This window comes from Mauremys reevesii, linkage group 13, assembly GCF_016161935.1.
Source record: "Mauremys reevesii isolate NIE-2019 linkage group 13, ASM1616193v1, whole genome shotgun sequence".
Taxonomy (NCBI): Eukaryota; Metazoa; Chordata; order Testudines; family Geoemydidae; genus Mauremys; species Mauremys reevesii.
Window position 1 is genome coordinate 26,496,979 of NC_052635.1, and position 17,296 is coordinate 26,514,274.

At 41.1% G+C, this 17,296-nt stretch overlaps 1 protein-coding gene across 5 annotated transcripts in view; it reads right to left on the reverse strand.

The window, feature by feature from the left end:
* Positions 1-17,296, reverse strand: part of PTPRT (protein tyrosine phosphatase receptor type T) — a 698,170-nt gene that overhangs the window by 134,870 nt on the left and 546,004 nt on the right. For 4 of the 5 annotated variants that reach the window (XM_039498528.1, XM_039498531.1, XM_039498532.1 and 1 more), the window contains 2 exons: positions 16,846-17,119; positions 4,996-5,032 (listed from right to left, as the gene is read on the reverse strand). In XM_039498528.1, the coding sequence (XP_039354462.1) occupies positions 4,996-5,032; positions 16,846-17,119 (311 nt within the window). Of the gene's footprint in view, positions 1-816; positions 874-4,995; positions 5,033-16,845; positions 17,120-17,296 lie in introns of all 5 variants that reach the window. The other variant, XM_039498533.1, reaches the window with a different exon arrangement.

Below are 17,296 nucleotides of genomic sequence, written 5' to 3' on the forward strand. Positions count from 1 at the left end.
CACGTCACACCCCTGTATATTGAATCCCATGTCTTTTAAGTTAAGTTGAAGGAAACTGGATTCCCTCCGCCCCAACATTTAAACTTTCTGGATAAAATTAAATGTTGCTGGGTGCAAAAAAGCACTGATAGCACTGGACACAACACTGGCATGAGGGTACAAGTTTATTACACACAGCTCTGAAAATGCATTCAGAATCAGGCTGCCAAACACATGCCAAGTTTTGAGCTTCTCCTATGGCTGTCTGTGGTAATTTTTGTGACATGAACTAGTTTAAAACCACCAGTTTGAGGGTTTGATTCTGCAAAGCTCTGTGCTGTGAAACTCCCACTGATTTCAATGGAAGTTTGGCACACTGCTTGTAGGATCTGGTCTTTGTTTTTTTCTTGCCCACTACTTAGTAATGGAACCCAGGTCTCCAAAGTAAAAAGTGAGTGCATTAACCCAGCACCAGGAAGTGCCACGGTCACTTTGAGTGCACTGCGGGCAGCAATGTGACAACATCTCCAAGTACACTCAGGGTGACATTCACCAGCTGGAGAGGGCCAACATGAAGTCAGTGCACCACTTACGTCCTACCTGAGTGCTATTTTGAGGACAACTGTTGCTTTGGACTTCTGCTGGCCCTCTGCACAGTGGTGAATTTCACCCTCTGTGCAAAAGAGTGGCATGTCAGAGAAAACCCTCCTTTAAATAATAGAGTAACTTCAAAATTGGGTTCCCCATGCATGCAAAATACGAAACAAAAAAAAATCAAGAAACTGCTCAACTCCTTCAAGTTTTTAATGATCTTCCTTGTCCTGAATTGATAATCACCTGTGCTCAAGAGGCTGGGCGGGTTTCGTGTGGTCACCTGTTGCCTACCTAGTACTGCTAAGAACAAGGAAAACAGTTCCCAGGCAGCATGCACAAGAAAAAAAAAGGAAAATAAAAATAAAAATGTACCACTTAATGATTAAAATTGCATTTTTTTAATTTGCAAGAACTCACATTTAAAAGAAAAAAGAAATGAATATCAAGATATTAATATCAAGAAGCGCCATTAACAAGCCCTTTGCCTTGGGCACAATTAGGCGTTGAAATGTATTTATTGCATTCTGAGAGTAAAAGAGGTAATCTTTTCTTCTCAGGAAGAGGTTGCAGTTTTCTCAAAGAAAGTGTCAATATAAATATGCACTGGGTGCTGGGGAGGAGGGAGATCAGTTAATTCCAAAAGAATGGATCAAATTAAAATAAATAAAATAAAATGAATGCCATCAAAGAAACTAAGTAGCAAAGTGAATAAATAAACTCTTTGAATTAAAATGGTGTGGCAGAGAGCTGGTAAATTGGGGTTTAATTTCATGCTCATTTTTAAATGCTAATAATCATCATCCAAGGTGACTAACGCTTTTATAATTTTCTTTCTTTCTCTCTCTCTTTTTTTTCCCACAGCAATTTAAAAAGAGGAGTAACCTGTCTGTGGAGAGACATTTATGAATGGTTGAGGTAAGAGATTTGAGGCCAACACCACTGAAAGCAAATACATGCATATATAAGGGTAATGGTGTTAATTAGTGAGCTAAAACAGATTAGTGAATTATGAAATAGCTACAGGAGATGATACAAATGCACCAAGCTTTCTGATGGATCATCAATATCATGGCAAAGTCTGACTATAATGCCCAGTGAGAGTCTAACCTCCCCTGTCCCACTATTTATGGGATGGGCCAAATCTTGCCCCGGACAGTGCTGTAAGTAGGAGACGGGATGGTGGCAGATGCACTCTAGAAATTCTGCCTTCCACAGTAGAATTCCACCAGTTGTGTCTTGGAGAATGTGCTGCTGATTGCACTAACTGGTGAAACTGATCCCAATGCAGTGTGTTAGCCTAAAACCTTTGCACCACTTAAGTCCCACTTAAGCCATTCGGGACATTACGGGTGCACAGACCTTTTACTGGACCTCTGTTTGGGGTCAATTTCACCCAACAAGGAGCAGTGTGCATGCTCAGGAAGAGCATGCTGCAGAACACAGCATGCGAGTGAGATGGTGAGGGGCTGGACCCCCCCCACCCCCACCCCCACCCCATACACAAGCTGCCTTCCCTTTAGTAGCTAGTGCTCTAGAGAAGTCTATCTTTCCGAGTAAGGAATCCCTGAACAGAGCTTAGCTGAAATGAAAATGAAGGGCCAGTCTGAACATCTTTATGCTAAACAAGAGATTTCAATGACATCATAATATGATTAGGCAAAACTAGTCTGCTGTGAAGCATCTTGACTGCCCCTATTTATTTATTTATTAAACTAAAACTGTTTAAGAAGGGTTGTCTAATTTTCTGAGAGAACTGAATTTAAAGGCAAATGCCCTCCCCGTCTGGCTGGAACAGTGACAATGGAATGGTTTGTTGAACTTCTCAAGTAATTAAAGTTACTCAGCTTTTTGTCTGGTGGCTCACAGCTATAATGTGCTATAATCTCCCAGTAACACACTACCTGTCAAGTCTTATTGCTTAATTATTCTCACATTCAAGTTTACTGCCCATGTTAATGACAGTTTAAGAGAATATCTGCCAGACTTAAGCACAGTTAATGGTCTTGATTCTAACCTCACTTTCACCAGTGTAAATCAGGAGTAACTCAACTGAAGCTGATGGGCTACTCTGGGGTAAAACATATGTAAGTAAGATCAGGCCCGTAGACTGAAAAGGGAGTCTATAAAAGGACATTAAAGAGTCCCACATTTATTCTCTCTCACCAGCTCCCAAACAAACTGTGGTCATTCTATGACACAAGTCAAAAGTGGACTTTCTAATTGCCAGTGCTGGTAGACCAGCCAGGAATCTGAAAGCTTTACTCTGTCAGCCTCTTATAAAGACACCGTAGTCACACATTAGCAGACAGCTTTGGTGATGATGCTCAAGATAAGATGGGATGCATTGGGTAAGATGGCGCCATTCTAAGAGAATAATTTTTTTGACCCTAATCACAATGTAACTATAGTTATGCAAGTACACCTGGCTATTGCACATCTCTGCTACTAGAGCAATATGTTTACAGACCTGGGGCATGACTCCCTTCTTACAGATGGCTGGATAGTGGCATGGTTCTATTGACTTGTAAAAAGTTACTACTAGGAGGAGAAACAGCTGCATGATATTTGGGTACCTTATAACAAGAAAGATTCTAGATCATAGACAGGGAATATTTTGCTGTATGCTCAACTTCCCCAGACTGAGCAATCCCCCTTTTCACCTGCTATTTGCAGAGGTGCCATTTGTAGACATGAACAAATGTTGTATCATTGGGAATACTAATGCTGCGGCAACATAATCCCTGAGTGTCCTAGTCAACATTGTATCTTTGGATATGCCAAAGCAGTATGGCATAAAGTTACCCCATAGATATATTTATTCCAGTGCCCTAGCTTATGATCAGACATTCAAACATGTACAGTTGCATTTCATGCCAAAGGAAAAAAAAAAGGAAAGAAAAAAGCACATATTGAAAAGTACATGTAACAAAAAAGGAAAAAAAGAGAACACCAAAAAACACCAACCCTCAAGATAATGAAGACACAAGACACTTTCCTGTAAATCAAAAGTAATGCCCACTGAGAACGAATAAGCATGCGCGCACACACGAGTGAGAAAATGAACACTTGCTCTATACATTACTTTCATAAATTCCTGCTCTTTTCCATTCATGCCAACCAAGAACAGCGCTGAGGACAGCGTTTACCATGAGACAATGACTTTTAGAGTCTTGGGTGGCTCTACCCATTCTTATTATATCTGTCACTAGTGTAGATCATCTGAGATTTCTCATGCTAAAAGGGCACAAACATTCAAGAATGATAGAATACAAGTAAGCTGGTGGCTCCTTTTGATAGCCTACTGGGCTAATAAAACACAATCCATTTGGAAAACTATCTCAATCTTCAAATGCTTATTTAAACCTACTGCAAACTATCCAAACCTAACCAGACCATCCTAACCAGGAGAAGTTACAAGAACAGGAATTCTTGCTTCCTTGCCAGATGTGTGCTACTCCCTGCTTTTGGCTAGACCATAAACACAGTAATGCAGCACTTCCACACCCGGACCCAGAACTAGGAACTACAGAGATAAAAGAATGTAATTATGGCTTTTGAAAAATGAAGTTATCTAGACTTTTCTAAACCTCAGAAGATACCCCAGTCACATTCTGGGCAAAACGTATGTATAACTTCTTGTTCTACCCTAACTTCTTTCACCTGTCCCTATCTCCCTCTCTCATCCAAACCTCCTCCTACCACCAGAAAGCCAAGAGAGTGATCTGAAATGGACGTGTAACTCAAGGTTTAGATAAAGTGATGGGGTAGGGAGGAGAGAGATTTTGAGACACACAGAATGTTTGGAACCCAGAGATAGGAATTAAGATGATAGTTTGATGAGGAACCTCTACAGAGGAAAGCAACAAGAAGGGGAAGGGGACATTACACAACAGCAGAGCCACAAGCAAATGAGGGGGAAATGGCTCATCCTCTTTGGGTTTACAATGGTGACACAAGCTGTTTACCACACCAGATGTTGGCAGAGAAACACCCCCACCCCCCCTCAAAGTGACTCTGTGGATACGTCTAACAAACAGCTGGAAGGAGTAAATCCCAGCTTGGGTAGACCTACACCTGCTAGCTCTGATTGAGTTTGCATGCTAAAAATAGCAGTGTGGTTGCAGCATCACAGGGGCAGCTGGGGCTAACCACCTAAATACATACCAAGGACCTTTGCACTAAGGCAGCTAGCCCAAGCCACTGCCTGGGCTGCTGCAGCTACACTGGTATTTTACGAGGCTAACTTGATCAGACCCTACATACAGGAAAGTGGTTTTGGAAACAGGCATTTTGCCTGGACAACCCACACCTGCTTTAAGTGAGGACCACTATTTGAGTGATAATTGTAATTAAATTGTGTCACCATTGTAGCTTTCACCATATCGGCATAAGCTTGCAACCAGGAGGAAGAGTCTCACATACCTTTTGTCGCCAGTCGGACACAGTTGATTTTGGTCTCCTGAAAATAATAAAATATAGGAGATCATCAGGGTGTTTTGTTATTTGTCCATTTAGAACAAGTTTTAAAAATACAATAATAAAATAAAGTCGCTTTTTCCTTACATGCCATCTCTGAAAATTTTGCACCTTCTTCCTTTTCTATTAAACACTTTGTACTAATCAATTTGTGGACAGTTGCTCCACTAAGTAACTGTTAGAAAGTTACAGGGACAACACATTTGCAATTTTTCTTCTGCTGCATGTGTGAGGAAACATAGTGGGTTGATCGACTAATGGGCTTTACCAGTTTAACAACCTAATTTGATAACAGGCAGAGAATCCCTACAGTCACACACAAAAATGCATGCAATTATACACCTAATTTTCATGCACAATTGCTACAATTAACCCCATCTGCTGCACTTTGATGTGGCTGCTGGTCCCAAGCCAGGTAAAGTGGGAAGGATGGAGCGCAAGGCTAACTATGTAGCCTTATAAAACACAAATACCCTCTCTCATTTTCATTATAAAAATAGAACCAGGCTACCATTCTGGTAAAAATGGCTGCTCAGCAGAAAGTACTGCCAACTCCACATGTTGCATGAAGGTTCCTAGGGAAATCCAGTCTCTGGAAGCCAAGACCCCAAAAAGTTTAATGCCGGGAGCAAGAAAACATTTCCAAGTTGGTACAGGAATGTGAGAACAATGTTTCAAACAGCAAAGACCTTGCAGATTATGGGGCAGCAGTGACAGCAGACTGACAGACGAGGATAGGAAGTGCTTCAAACATCTCATTTATTCAAGTCATAGTGACAACACACTCTCAAAGGGAGTAACGCTCACTATGATAGACTCGGTGGGAAAAACACCTATGAATCGGAAACCTATCAACCAACCACTATATGCGCCACATTCCAAACCAGAATCGTAACGATGTCAATCATACAGTGATATGCGCTGACAGAGGAACACAGCGATGAGGATAAAGGTAGGTTCTATAACTGCCTACAAAGTATGCTTGATAGAATACCAAAACAGGATTTACTTCTTGTGATAGGTGATTTTAATGCTAATGTAGAATGCAGTAACCATGGAAGGGAAAGAGCAATGGGGAAGCCCTGGTTAGAGATCATTAACCAAAATGGTAAGAGTCTCATTGAATCGTACTTGGCGTCCGATCTAGCTCTTGCAAGCACTCTGTTCCCTCATAAAGATAAACATAAAGAAACATGGAATTCACCAGATAGCAAAACAAAAAACAGACTGATCACATCTGCATCAGCTCAAGAGGCAGGTCATCTGTCCAAGAGGCAAGGGCTAATTGAGTAGCAGATGACAGCAGTGACCAGAATCTTTGCATTGCCAACATAAAATTCAAATGGAGACAGATCAACTTTAAACAGAAAGCAGCCAAGAAAATCAACTGCACAGAGTGGAAAATAAAAGAGTACCGTGAGAAATTCAACCTTGAGCTAAGGAACAGAGCTGAGGCACTGCCAGAGGCCGAAGAAGGTGTGACACTGACTGGACCTGAAGAAAAATGGGCAGTGCTCAGAGACAATGAGATTCAAGCTGCAGCAGTCATAGTACACAGAGCAAGAATTGGACAAGCCAAGAGATGTGGTGTCTTATTGAGAAAGGACAAGCACTGAACGGAAAACTCCTGAATGCTAAGACCAATGAGATATTGAAAAATGCAAAGGGAGAGTACAAGAAAGCAGACAAAGCAGTGAAAAGCAAAGATATGTTGAAGACCCAGCAGCTGAAGCTGCTGCTATGATAGGAAATCACAGAGCTGTTTACCAAGTGACTAAAATCCTGTGTGGAAACTTCAAAACAGGAAATGGACCAATAAAAAGTAAAGATGGAAAAATGCTGACAACTCAGGTAGAACAGAACAACAGATGGGCAGCGCATTTCAAAGAAGTCCTCAACAGACCCAGCCCTACCTCAGCACCAGAGTTTGATGAAATACGCGAACCTGACCAACTTGATATCAACATCGCTCGAACAGAGATGTCAGAAGTACAGGCTGCAGTCAAGAAGCTGAAAAAAAAACACCGCAAGAAATGATCAAATCACAGCAGAAATGCTAAAAGCTCTTGACCCTACCATCTTAATGAAACTGGCAGAGTTGTTCAATGAAGTCTGGGAAACAGAGACCCCAACCTAACCCATGAAGACCTGGAATAAATCTCAGGATACCCAAAAAGGGTGATCTTACTAACTGCAGCCACTGAAGAGGTGTCACACTATTCTTGGTTGTAGTGAAAGTCGTCTGTAGGGTGATACTACATAGGATGAGAGCGGCAGTGGATGCAACACCTAGGGAAGAACAGACTGGATTCAGGCTCAAGAGATCCTGCAGAGATCAGATATTCACATTAAAGACCATCATAGAAGAATGTGTAGAATGGCAGGCTTCCCTTCTTATCAATTTCATGGATTTTCAAAAGGCATTTGACTGCCTGCATAAGCACACATTGTGGAATACTCCACAATCTCATGGAATTCCAGCTGAAGTCTTTATCATCATCATCATCAAATCTATGTACAGAAATGAAAAGTGAGCTGTAAGAGTGAACAACAAGACATCAAAGTGATTCAATGTGGACACTGGAATGAAACAAGGCTGCATTCTATCTCTACAGTTGTTTGACACTGCCATAGACTGGATAATGAAGAAGTGTATTAGCAACACAAATACTGGCATAGTATGGGTAGTTGGTAAACGCCTAGAAGACCTAGACTTTGGTATGATATCATGCTGTTGAGCAACACCCCAAAAAAACTACAAACAAAACAGAGACCTTGGCAAAAACAGCAGGCCAAAAAGGGCCCAAAATCAGTTACGCCAAAACAAACATCCCTGAAACCTGTATGTCAAAAATAGCATGATATTAGAAGGTAAAGATATAAAAAGGTAGAACTGTTCATTTACCTGGGTAGCTCCATATTAGCCAATAGAGACCTCAAGGATAGGAAAGGCATCCATAGCATTCACTAAACTCAACCATGGAACTCAAAGATGTACAGTAACAAAACAAAACAGAATTTTCAATGCCAATGTAATCTCAGTGCTAGCATGTGGCCGCAAGAACTAGAGAGCTATTTAAACATTAGATCGAAATCTAGATGCCTTTGAAAATAAGTGCCTATGAAAGATTCTGGGCATTGGACAGAGACTTTATCACCAAAAAAGAGATCTGAGAAAACAACAACCAGCAGCTTGTTTCCACTAGAATCAGAAGGAAGTGCTTTACGTATCTGGAGCATGGGATGCCAACACACAGATTCACTCTCACATGTAGCTGTCAAGTGAAAACCAACAGGAATGAGGAAATGAGGGAGCCCAAAGAAACCCTTAAGAACCTTTAGAAGGGAGGGCGGAACAGTCAAACTCAACATCACAGAGCAGATGGACGCAGCAGCTAATGATAGCATTAATGCATCAACATTGGCTTAAGAAAGATGTAATAATAATAATTGCTATAATTCCTGCAAATTGGGCATTTCCATACACACATGGCTACAGAGATACCTAACTAGCTATTTGCACATGCAGCTATCTGATGTGTGTGTGAAACAAACTGCATGCTAAATGATCAGCTCTACCAAACAGATTGACCCACAATCCAAACCATCCCAGGTCATTCAGTACAGAGCTGGGACAACACCCACACCTTTTATCTGATTCCTCTTGGATTCTGATTATTTGCAGGGGGAGGAGGGAGGAGATCTGAACTGACCATAGGTCTGTGTTTGTTTTTTCTAGAAACCAAAACCAAGCCACCTTTTTAGCCCATGTCCACTGAATACATACCATCACCAGCATTCCAAGTACCTCACTCTACGCTACAGTCATTACTGGCAGATTATGCTTGTAACACATGACTGCCTTACATATCTTAACATGTTGCTGTGGTCAGTAGAGTGACTTTGTGAGACAGTCATCTGCTGCAGAGTTTTCTTAGTGCTTATGTCTTTAAACAATCTTGTACCTATCTCAAGTGTAATGAATATTGCATAAATTACCATATGCAACAATGCTGCATTAATATGTATGGTATGTGTGTTCTGGAAGTGACAGTATGTATCTTGCTCCCTCCTACAGTAACAATACACACATTTTCAAAGAGTAACTTTGTTCAAATGGCACTTTCTTACGGAAAAGCATGGCACAGACAATCCTTGGCCCTAGGATGGTGCATGGCCATAGGGTGGGAAGGTGGCAAAGTACCTTCACCTCCATACATACTTTGCACAAAGACAAGGGACAACCACAGTTCTTGTGCTCTGCAAAGAGCAAGGAAGGTGGTGATTCACCCGTAGCCATAGCTCCTCCCCATGAAACAGTCTGTGGGGTGGTGCAGCTTGTTGACCTGCATGGGAAACACTTGTGCTTTCTAAGGGATAACCCCTCCCAAAACTCCCATTGTGCCTACACACTGCCCCTACCCCTACCTCTACCCTGCCATGCAAGCTTGTGCCCGAGTTTATCCCTGAGTCATATCTGCTTGGTTAACTGACCCCACAAAAAATAGTACAAGTGTCAGCCTCGCAGAGCCAATATAGTTGCAGAAGGGAGAGCTGTATTCAGTTATGCCTCATGCATCACCACCTAGAATGGCAAGCTACTGTGCAATTCCAGAATCTTTATTGTCAGTGATGAAATATGAAGTAGAATGAACACAGTTTTATTTTCAGAGACTATACTCATTGCAACAATGGGTGCAATAAAAAATGAAATCTTGTTGTGACTTATAAGTTGAGCAAATGGGACCGGAAAAGTCATTGATGGAGGTTGGACATGGGATATAAAAGTAGCATTGTGGCAGTCCACAATTAATATACAAAGTCCCAAATTTGGTCTTGAATGTTTTCGTATGTTTCTGTAGCTCCTTGTTAGCTATCAAGTACAACAGCCAGCTGGAAAAATTAATCAAAGTTAAGAAAAAGAATAGGTGAGAAACCAAAGAGGGAAGCTTGTTAATGATGCCGTAACTGATCTCATCTGAGCATGTGCATATCCCTTGCACAGGGTAATTTGAGAAGACAGAATATAGTGTACGCTGTTTGCATTTACATCTGCTAATTGCTATATTTAACACAGACGAATTGCACTTATTAAAAGACAACACTTTGGTATTGCCAAGAGCAAGGGCAATCACTCCAGAAACAAGACATCTGGACTTCGGAACTATACTCCAAAATACTTCATCCAAGGAACGAAGTGCAACTGCAGCCTGAGAGGATAACCCACAGACAGGCTCTGGGATTTAATGGTTGAAGTGGAAGGTCTGGGAGATAGGACCCTTGGTCTGTATTCTTGATTAGGACTGGTCAAAAAATTTCCATCTAGGTTGCTTTCTGACAGAAAATTGTATTTTCAAGAAAACTATTTCTTCCTGAAAAGTGTCGGTTACCCATCGAGAATTGAGAGTCTGTCAAAAACTTTCCTGTAAAAAACCCCCCAAAATTTTTTCCAATAAAAAGTTAATATTTTCCTTGTTTAATCAAAGAAATTCTGATCAGCTCTATAACTTAGTCAGCCAAACTTTTTATGTGACCACAGATAGTTCTAGACCTCCGTCCCTCAGTTTAAACACCAGTAAAATGGGAATACACAGAGGTAAACCCCAATTATCCAGATGGCTCAAGGGACACACACACACACAAAATCACAAAATAGAAACATCAGAAAAAAATGAAGAATTTCAGAAAAATGAAAACCATCTTCTAAAATTTCAGTTTTCTGAATTCTGGATACAGTTATTTAAGCTATTGAGATAATTGGAGTTAAGTTCTACTTTCCAGCCTCATAGAAGTGATGTGAAACTTACTTAATGCTTGTAAAGATCTTAGTGATCTCCATATGCAAGATCTTATATTTTAGTGTGTAGAGTACAGTTTTATTATTTTAAATGTGAAAAGATTATGATTGGAAAGTTAGTCAAACTCAGGAGGTGCCAAAACTGAGGTTCTGACAGCAGGGTTAATTTGGCTGTGTGTACATCCAGTTTATTTTACTGTAGACATTTTATAATGCAAGCAATAGTATATTAAGGTACACATATTTTAACCAGAAAACCAAGAAGAAAATACTATAGCACATATGTGCAATTGGATTAAGTTAACACTGTTCTGAATTTCTTGGCTTTATCATTTTCTTGTTCTCTCTCTCTCTCTCACCCCCCTACCTCTTTTAAAGATAAAGATAATTTGTCTGGCTTAATACTATGAACTTTTAAATGATTCCACTTAGGTTTTCAAGTTCACATCTCACTGAAGTGCACTGGGTGATTAAGAGGCAAGTTCTGCCTTCACTGGCTGCTGCTATTTGGATGGGGACAATTCTGCAGAAAAGGGTACCAGGGCAAGACATATATTTAATTTGGCAGTTGTATCTGCAACAGAAAGAGACAAAAAACTTATTTAAAAAGAAAAAAAATTAACACCTGAAAATTGACAGACTACAGATGCAGTAAAAAAAATAGGGAGATCCCTTCAAACAGCTTCTCCTACTGTTTTCCCCTCTACAGCCTCATATTTTCCATCCTATTAATATTACCAGTTTTTGCTCTGGGTCTATAAGGTATTTACCATCTCTCTCATGTAGAATACCCTATCAGGAGCCTGAGAGCAGCTGCCCTTAGGCCTGTCAAGTAAGGTAGAGGGGAAAATGGGTGGAGCTTCATTAGACTACTAAAATACTAGTAGGTACCAACTGAGCAGGCTGAGAATTAACTTTCAAATCCCTACAGTTTATGCCCTGATCTTGGAAAGATTTACACATGTGCTTAACTTTAACCTGTAATTGAAGCCAACTGAATCATCTGTGTGTAAAATGAACCATGTGCACAAGTCTTTGGAAGGTCAGGGCAATGATTTTTAATTCCCCTCACCAACCCAGGCAAAGTTCCAGTCCTCAAGGAGGATTAGGTCCACCCCAAATTGCAGCTTTCCAACTTCAGCTATTTTTGATGTAATTTAAATAAAAGAGTGCTTGGAATTTTATTTTATTATTGTTATTTACAATTGGAAAAAAATATTTTCTCCCACTGTCCCATAACTTGAACACCGATTAAGGAATTTTGCTCAACCTAAATAAATAAATAAAAAATCCTCAGGCAAAAAGCTACCAAGGAAAGATTCAGCCCCAATATTTCAGAAAGTTATCCATGTATGAAAACAAGGGACTACTGAGGCTGCAAAACAGTCTCTGTACTGCAGGGCTGACCAGAGCTCACCGTAATATTCCAAGGCAAGTTTGGCACAAGGTTTGCAAGTGGCAAACATGATTAGACGCAAATGTGTACTGAAAATCCCACAGGCATATGTTGGAGTAGGGTCGTGTCATTTCTGACACAACTATTCCAAGTTGTGAAAAGCCCTTTATGCAGTAATATCGCCAGACGAATGATTTATTTACGGCATGTAGAGCTTTTTAAAGTTGAAATTCACCCCTGAGAAGAAGAGTCACTTCAGGCCTAGACACCACTTCAGTTCTTAAAATAGGACTTAAAGTAGTTAATTGGCCTTTTATGGATTTACTCTCAAATTAAGTGCTGGCAGCTATGCCTGCACCCCCAAAATCTTCCAAGAGCAGTAAAAAACCATGTTATACTGTGATCAGAACTGTCAGTAGCCGGAAATCCAGCATCACGAATTGCATGAACATGCATGTAGTACAAATCATTAAGGCAAAAAAAAAAATCAATAAGAAACTCTGCAGAGTCCATCATTCCTTCAAAAATGATATTCCCGTTGATTGCTGAGGTGCTACTTTTCACACTCATGACCTAAAAATATCATTCACTTGTTGGACCACCAGGTTGCAGTAACAAGCCAACATTGTCTCCCGTATTATCTCTGATTGAGTTATGAAGACTCCTATTCAGAGGAAGAATGGCCCAGAATATTGAACTCTACAGTTTAAAAACTAAAGTGAACTCTGTATTTCAGAAGTGAAACACAGCGACTGCATGAAATCATTCTAAGAAACCCTAGTTTCTATGCTGGATAAAAACTCGTCAGGCAGGATTGATTGCAGCCAGGAAAGTCTCCACTTTTGGATGTATTAGCTGGCTCAGACGCTGGAGACCGTCAGCAACAACTCTGACAAAGCAGTTTCCTTATGTGAAACAGTTAGTGGGGAGATAGAAGAGAGTCAGAATAGCACAATATTGCCCAGTTGCACTGGCCTCACCTTTTGACAGAGGTAACACTGAAAGGCCCTGTGTCTTCTCAAGGGTGAGAACAGATGATCAGGGGCGGTGCCAGGGTTTTTGGCAACCTAGGCGCAGGGCCGGCTCTACCCATTTCCCCGCCGGTCCTGCGGCTCCGGTGGATCTCCCGCAGGCATTCCTGTGGATGCTCCACCGGAGCCGCGGGACCAGCAGACCCTCTGCAGGCACGCCTGCGGGAGGTCCATTGGAGCCACCTGCCACCCCCCCCCCCAAATCCTGGCGCCCTAGGTGACTGCCTAGGTCGCCTAAATGAAAGCGCCGGCCCTGCAGATGATATTGCTAGATAAAAAATGGCTTCATGTGGCAAATTCCCTCATGCTTCATAGAGAGAAAGGAACATGCTTCGAAGCCAGTGGCACAATGTCACGCAGCACATAACAATTAACTACCTGAATGACACCTTGAAGCCAGAGGTGAAAATAAAACTCTGATCTTTAGATGAAGGCTCTACACGATGTGTTAAAGAAGCCGCTCTGCCAGAGCCAACCACATGAGTTTCCTTTTTATTGCCCACAGCTCCTTGTGTCATATCATGTATGCAACCATTTCCGTGGAACAAACAGTGGTTAATTGCTTCTTGTGCTCACACTCCCATGACCACAAAAGCCTACTGTGGTTTTGTTTTTGGTTTTTTTGTTTTTTTTTACTTAAAACTCTTTGACATATTTCAGTTCAGCATCTGGCTTTTGACAATCACTTGGAGGGAAATTCACACAGTTTGGAAGCAGGTGTTTTGTACAACAAAGCCAAAGTCTATTCTGTTTTCCACGTGTTCCTTTGACACCCTTGTCTGGCAGCAGCATCACATAGACCAAATCTCCTGTGACAGCCCAGAGAAAGGAATTCAATGAACAACGGCGATATTATTCAAACTCTACGAAAACAAATACAGCATTACACAACAGAAGGCAGGAAAGCTCATGATCTGATTTTGCTGCAATTTGCCACACTTGTTTTGTATCCAGCTGTTAATTATGTTCTTTTCAACACAACAATCGTGGCTAATGGTAACAGAGCAGACAAGAACATCGACTGAGCACAGCTCGCCATGGAGTGTGAAGTGGAAACAATGCCAGTCTATTGGCACCCCTTCTGCTAAAGCTGCTTTTTGACTCTATTCAGAAAGTTTCTTCAAATTAAACTCCTACTAGAGTCCTTGTGTTTCCAGAGGGAGATGGTATGGTTCAGTGGGCAAAGGTGATTTCTCATTCAAGGTTCCAGGTGAGGAAAGATGTTTTGTCATTTCAAAATTGTGAGTGATTAATGGGGTTATAGAACACCTTGGTTTAACATGAGTGGAAAATACCCCACTGGGAGGTTTACACATCCAGGTGTGACATATGGCCAATTTTTTGCCCTACATTAAATGGGACATTTTTATTATTGCATCTGAAACTTTGCAGGCATAAATAACCAAGGGTGTAATTTTTCACCCACAATTATTTGCAGGCTCTGATAACATCACAGTCAATGATCTGCTTGATTTGTGGATGCATTTGGGTACTTACAACTGTAAATAACAAATCACGCCTGCAAACAATTCTGTGAACAACGGTGAACCTGTATTTAGTGGTGTTTGAAAAATGATGTCTGCAAAACACAGGCCAATGTTTGAAAATCTGGCCCAAAGTACTTTGTCCTGAAAGGAGAAAGAATGTGGATATTCACCTGAAGATCCAAATTCTGCTTTTGGAGCTGCGCACAGCAGAGGGCAGTCTATCACACTTTAAACTTATTGGACACTTTCTTCTATGCTCACCCTTAAGTTGCACCCTGAAAACACCCATTCATCTGCTGTGCCAATTAAATGTATGCATGCAAGAGGCAACTAACTGCATACTCCAAGGGAAATTTGCATCAAAATTACTTGCTGTGCATGCAAATATATTTTACACATGCAGAATGGTCCTACATGTATTTGAAGATAGACCTTTTGAATATTTAGACCTAAAAGCCCAGATTCATTAAGTAAGTAAGTGCCACCTGCAGCCCATATATTTCTGCCTGTACCTAAAAGGTGCAGAATAATCCTGGTGACACAGTGACATGCATTAATACTGTATAGTCAAGTCAGACCCCTCATGTCCCTGCATTGGCTTGTAAACTCAGAGTACACAGAGCATATGAAGCCTTCCAGCTGCAGGGTTTCAGGGAAAAAACACAAGCCACACATTGCTGCATTAATCCAGCATGCCAGGTGAAGCCTACATTTCCATTCATATTATCTATTTATGGCATATTATTTTGTACTTCAGCAAATAAAGCTTTTTTTCCCCTGGGGACCCATTCACAAGCAATCAACTATCATGCAAGCGGTAACTAACTAGACACAGACAAACATGTACATATATTTCACTCTTTTCTTTATAAAGGCAAATCTAATACTGAATTACATGAATAATGCTGGAAGGAGAAGATATCAGCTGGCGAGAAAGCCAAGGCGAGGAAACATCACAACATTAAAGAGTTTTGCTGTTCATAAGTTATGCTGCAGATACCTTGCAACTGGAATGGTGATAAATGCTGGCAGTAAAAGTGGAACGTTATAAATGCTCATTAGCCTTGCTAGTCTATTAAATCAAGCCCAACACTTTGTGTGACTGTGGGTGTGTTTTCAGTGTAATGGGGAAGACACTGGATGGATACTTAAAGTGGCATCTAAAGCCTAAGTAGGTAGTTTACCTTTGCAATATGGTTTGGTATATAGTATTGTCTTGCTCTTTCAGAAGAAAAACTTGCATGAATTTATTAATGGAAAAGAGGACTGAATAGAGCACTGGTAAAAGTACTAAGAATACATTGGACACTGGCAGAATGCAGTAAAAATGCTAATAAGCTGGAAGATAAACTAGATGGCCTTTTCCATCTCTTGTTCCTATGATACGAATAATATTTCAGCATGGTAAGGGTAGTACTCAGGAGCTGGAAGTAGTAAGGAATATTTTGTACCTGTGTTTTCTCCATTCTCAACCTTTCCCCAACACAGGATAAATATTTCTAGCCATGCAGGTTGGGCTTTTCAAAAGGCTGCAGGGGAGTAAGACACTCATTTCCCATTGAAAGACTGAGGCACTTCTTAAATTTCGCTTCATCTGAAAATCCCAGCTGTAACTGCTGAACTAGGATACAGCCAGATTCAAGACTAGAGGCTAATCCTCCTTCATAGCTTTTTGCATTTCTCTTGTTTCATAATTTCTCCCCCAGTAATGACAAATTTGGAAGTGAAGATTATCTGGAAGTAGTAGGTCTGTCCTATAAGCCCCTTCCCTGGAGTTAGTGCAACTACAAGGAAAAGAATACACCACAGAAAGGAGCATATTGCAGTAAAATATAACCAACCCCCTTTGTTCTGGGTATTTCAGTAAAACCCATCTCCAGTAACACCAGATGCACCATGTACAACTTAATGTTCTCTTGCAGTTTTCAATGGAACAATGCACCAGAGGCCAAAGCAGAGGACTAGTAGTGAAGTGTTTAATTTTCCTCAGGCTTTCTAAGGGAAAAAAGTGTGCATTTTTAGGAGGTGGGGGGATGGAGGTGGCCATATGTGCACAAATCCAGTCTCAGTTCTTACTGCACTTACTCCATTCGCTTTGCTGAGAGCCTGGAAGTAGATGCTGTAGCTTTTCAGTGGTGAGAGTGGAGCATTCCAATAGCCATTGTAGGTCTTGTTGTCGCCCACTGTAAAGGGCTGCGTGATGGGCAGATTGATGGGCTTCAGCTCGGCCGCAAAGTAATGGGGTGAGTCAAGGCTGGAAGCATTCTTGTAGCTCACTGGAACAGAGAAGCACTCAATGATGTCTGCAGCCCTTCGTGCTTTCTGCAGCCTCTCTTCCTTGACAACAAGCTGATAGACACTAGGAGGGAGAGGAGGGGGGGAGGGAGAAAGAGAGATGAAGACAAGGTTAGAATACCAAGAAGCTCACCAATAAGGAAAGAAAAAAGGCAAAGCTAAAGTAATACTGAGACAGGAAAATGTAGCACTGAAAAAATGCCATTCAATGGGACCCCCTTCACAGTTATGCTGTATATAG